Source organism: Notothenia rossii (assembly GCF_949606895.1).
Source record: "Notothenia rossii genome assembly, chromosome: 10".
In the NCBI taxonomy this organism is placed as follows: Eukaryota; Metazoa; Chordata; class Actinopteri; order Perciformes; family Nototheniidae; genus Notothenia; species Notothenia rossii.
The window spans coordinates 16,425,499-16,427,431 of record NC_136908.1 but is presented as its reverse complement, the minus strand read 5'-3'; the positions used below and the strand labels follow the sequence as shown (position 1 = coordinate 16,427,431).

Here is a 1,933-nt window from a genome sequence, read left to right as displayed (position 1 = left end):
TGATTCCTCAGACTGTGGCAGGCAGAGACAAACTGTCCTGCAACAATGCAGCTCTCTTTATATTCCCAGAGTAGTATGTTTAGTTTTTCATTTTTGAAATATTTGAGGCCACACATACACATACACATTTGCCCCCCCCCCCCCACACACACACACGCACACACACACACACACACACACACACACACACACACACACACACACACACACACACACACACACACACACACACACACACACACACACACACACTCTCTCACTCTCTCTCTGCCTCTCTGCCACATGTTGATGTCCATTGACCAGTCACCTAAATCTAATGAGAAGGTTGCGCCTGTCTCCGTGAACACAGTCCTTTGATGTCTGGGGCAACCGAGGTGAGCTTCAGTCTCAGGTCTGGCTCAGCATTCAGCCTGCTTCTGTATTTGGTTTTAATAACAGCAAGGCAAGAGAAGCCTTTCTCGCACAGATATGTGGTCGCAAAAGGAAGGAGAAAGCGCACAGCTTTGTCAGACAGGGCGGGGTATTCTCTGTGTTGCTTTATCCAAAAGTCCACTAAAGACTGCTTTCTGAAAGCAGGCTTTAGTGTTTCATCACAAGACAACTCTATTAAACTCTCCTGCTCAGCCACAGTTAAGTTATTTGGCAGTCCAGAGGCTTCCATGCTGAACGGGCTTCTCATCCAGCTGTTGTCTTCGGTCATCACTGGGAAATACTGGCGGAACTGTTGTCTGAGCGAGACAAGCTGTGCAACCATGTTGTCCCTCACTCCTTCATCAAGGGTCAGCTCGTTCTCAGACAGAAAACTCTCTAAAGCAGGGAAAGCTGAAACATCACCTGCCTTGACTTTGAATTCGAATAACTCCAACTTTTTCACCATTGTGTTGATTTTGTCCTGCACATCAAACACATTGATGGAGAGTCCCTGTAGTTCCAAATTCAGGTCGTTTAAACGGGAGAAAATGTCTGACAAGTATGCCAACTGGCTGAGCCACAATGTATCATCAAACACATCTGATAAGGGGAAGTTTTTGTCCTGTAAGAAGACTTGGACTTCTCTGTGCAATTCAAAAAGCCTTGAAAGCACTTTCCCTCTTGGTAGCCATCTTACTTCTGTATGGAGCAGAAGCTGGACATGCTCGCTGCCCATCTCATCACAGAGCACTTGGAATAGGCGAGACTGCATCGGTCGGGCCTTTATGAAGTTCACACTCTTCACAGCAGAGTCCAGCACAGACTTCAAGCCATCGGGCATCTTCTTCACCGCCAGCGCCTCCCGGTGGATGCTGCAGTGTGTCCATCGCATCTCCGGTGCGACCTCTTTGATCCGAGCTGCTACTCCGCTGTGGCGGCCAGTCATAGCCCTCGCGCCGTCTGTGCAGACTCCAACACACTTTTTCCATTCAAGTCCATTCTCTTGCACAAACGCGTCTAGGAGCTGGAATATGTGCTCAGCTGTTGTTCTGGTCTCCAGTGGTTGACAGAACAGAAAGTCTTACTGAGCTGCACCATCATGTTCATATCTGACATAAACCATCAAATTGGCCAAATCTGCAATATCAGTAGTCTCGTCCAGCTGGATGGAATAATAGCTACTACTTTTAATGCGCTCAATCAATGTATTTTTAACATCCTCTGCCATTTCTACTATTCTCCGTGACACAGTGTCATTTGAAAGTGACACCAAATTTAACTGTTTGGCAGCCTTCTCGCCACACATGATTTCCGTCATTTATTTTGCGAATGGGAGACAACGTTTTTCGCCAATTGCATGTGGCTTACCGGCTTTTGCAATGCAGAGGCTGGCACGATACGAGGCTTCCTGGGCCTTGGCTATGGGTGTACAGCTGGATTGGATCGTTGACTTGCACTTATTCAGTAGATCACATTTTCTTGTAAAGAATTCCGCTGGCTTGTCTTGCAGGTGGGCGTGTTT

At 47.3% G+C, this 1,933-nt stretch overlaps 1 protein-coding gene across 1 annotated transcript; it reads right to left on the bottom strand.

Moving 5' to 3' along the window:
• Positions 1–313: 313 nt before the first annotated feature.
• Positions 314–1,357, bottom strand: LOC307022082 (zinc finger BED domain-containing protein 5-like; the record flags this gene model as incomplete). The annotated part of the gene is made up of 1 exon (XM_079654655.1): positions 314–1,357. The coding sequence occupies one exon, from the start codon at positions 1,355–1,357 to the stop codon at positions 314–316; it is 1,044 nt and encodes a 347-aa protein (XP_079510781.1).
• Positions 1,358–1,933: the final 576 nt, after the last annotated feature.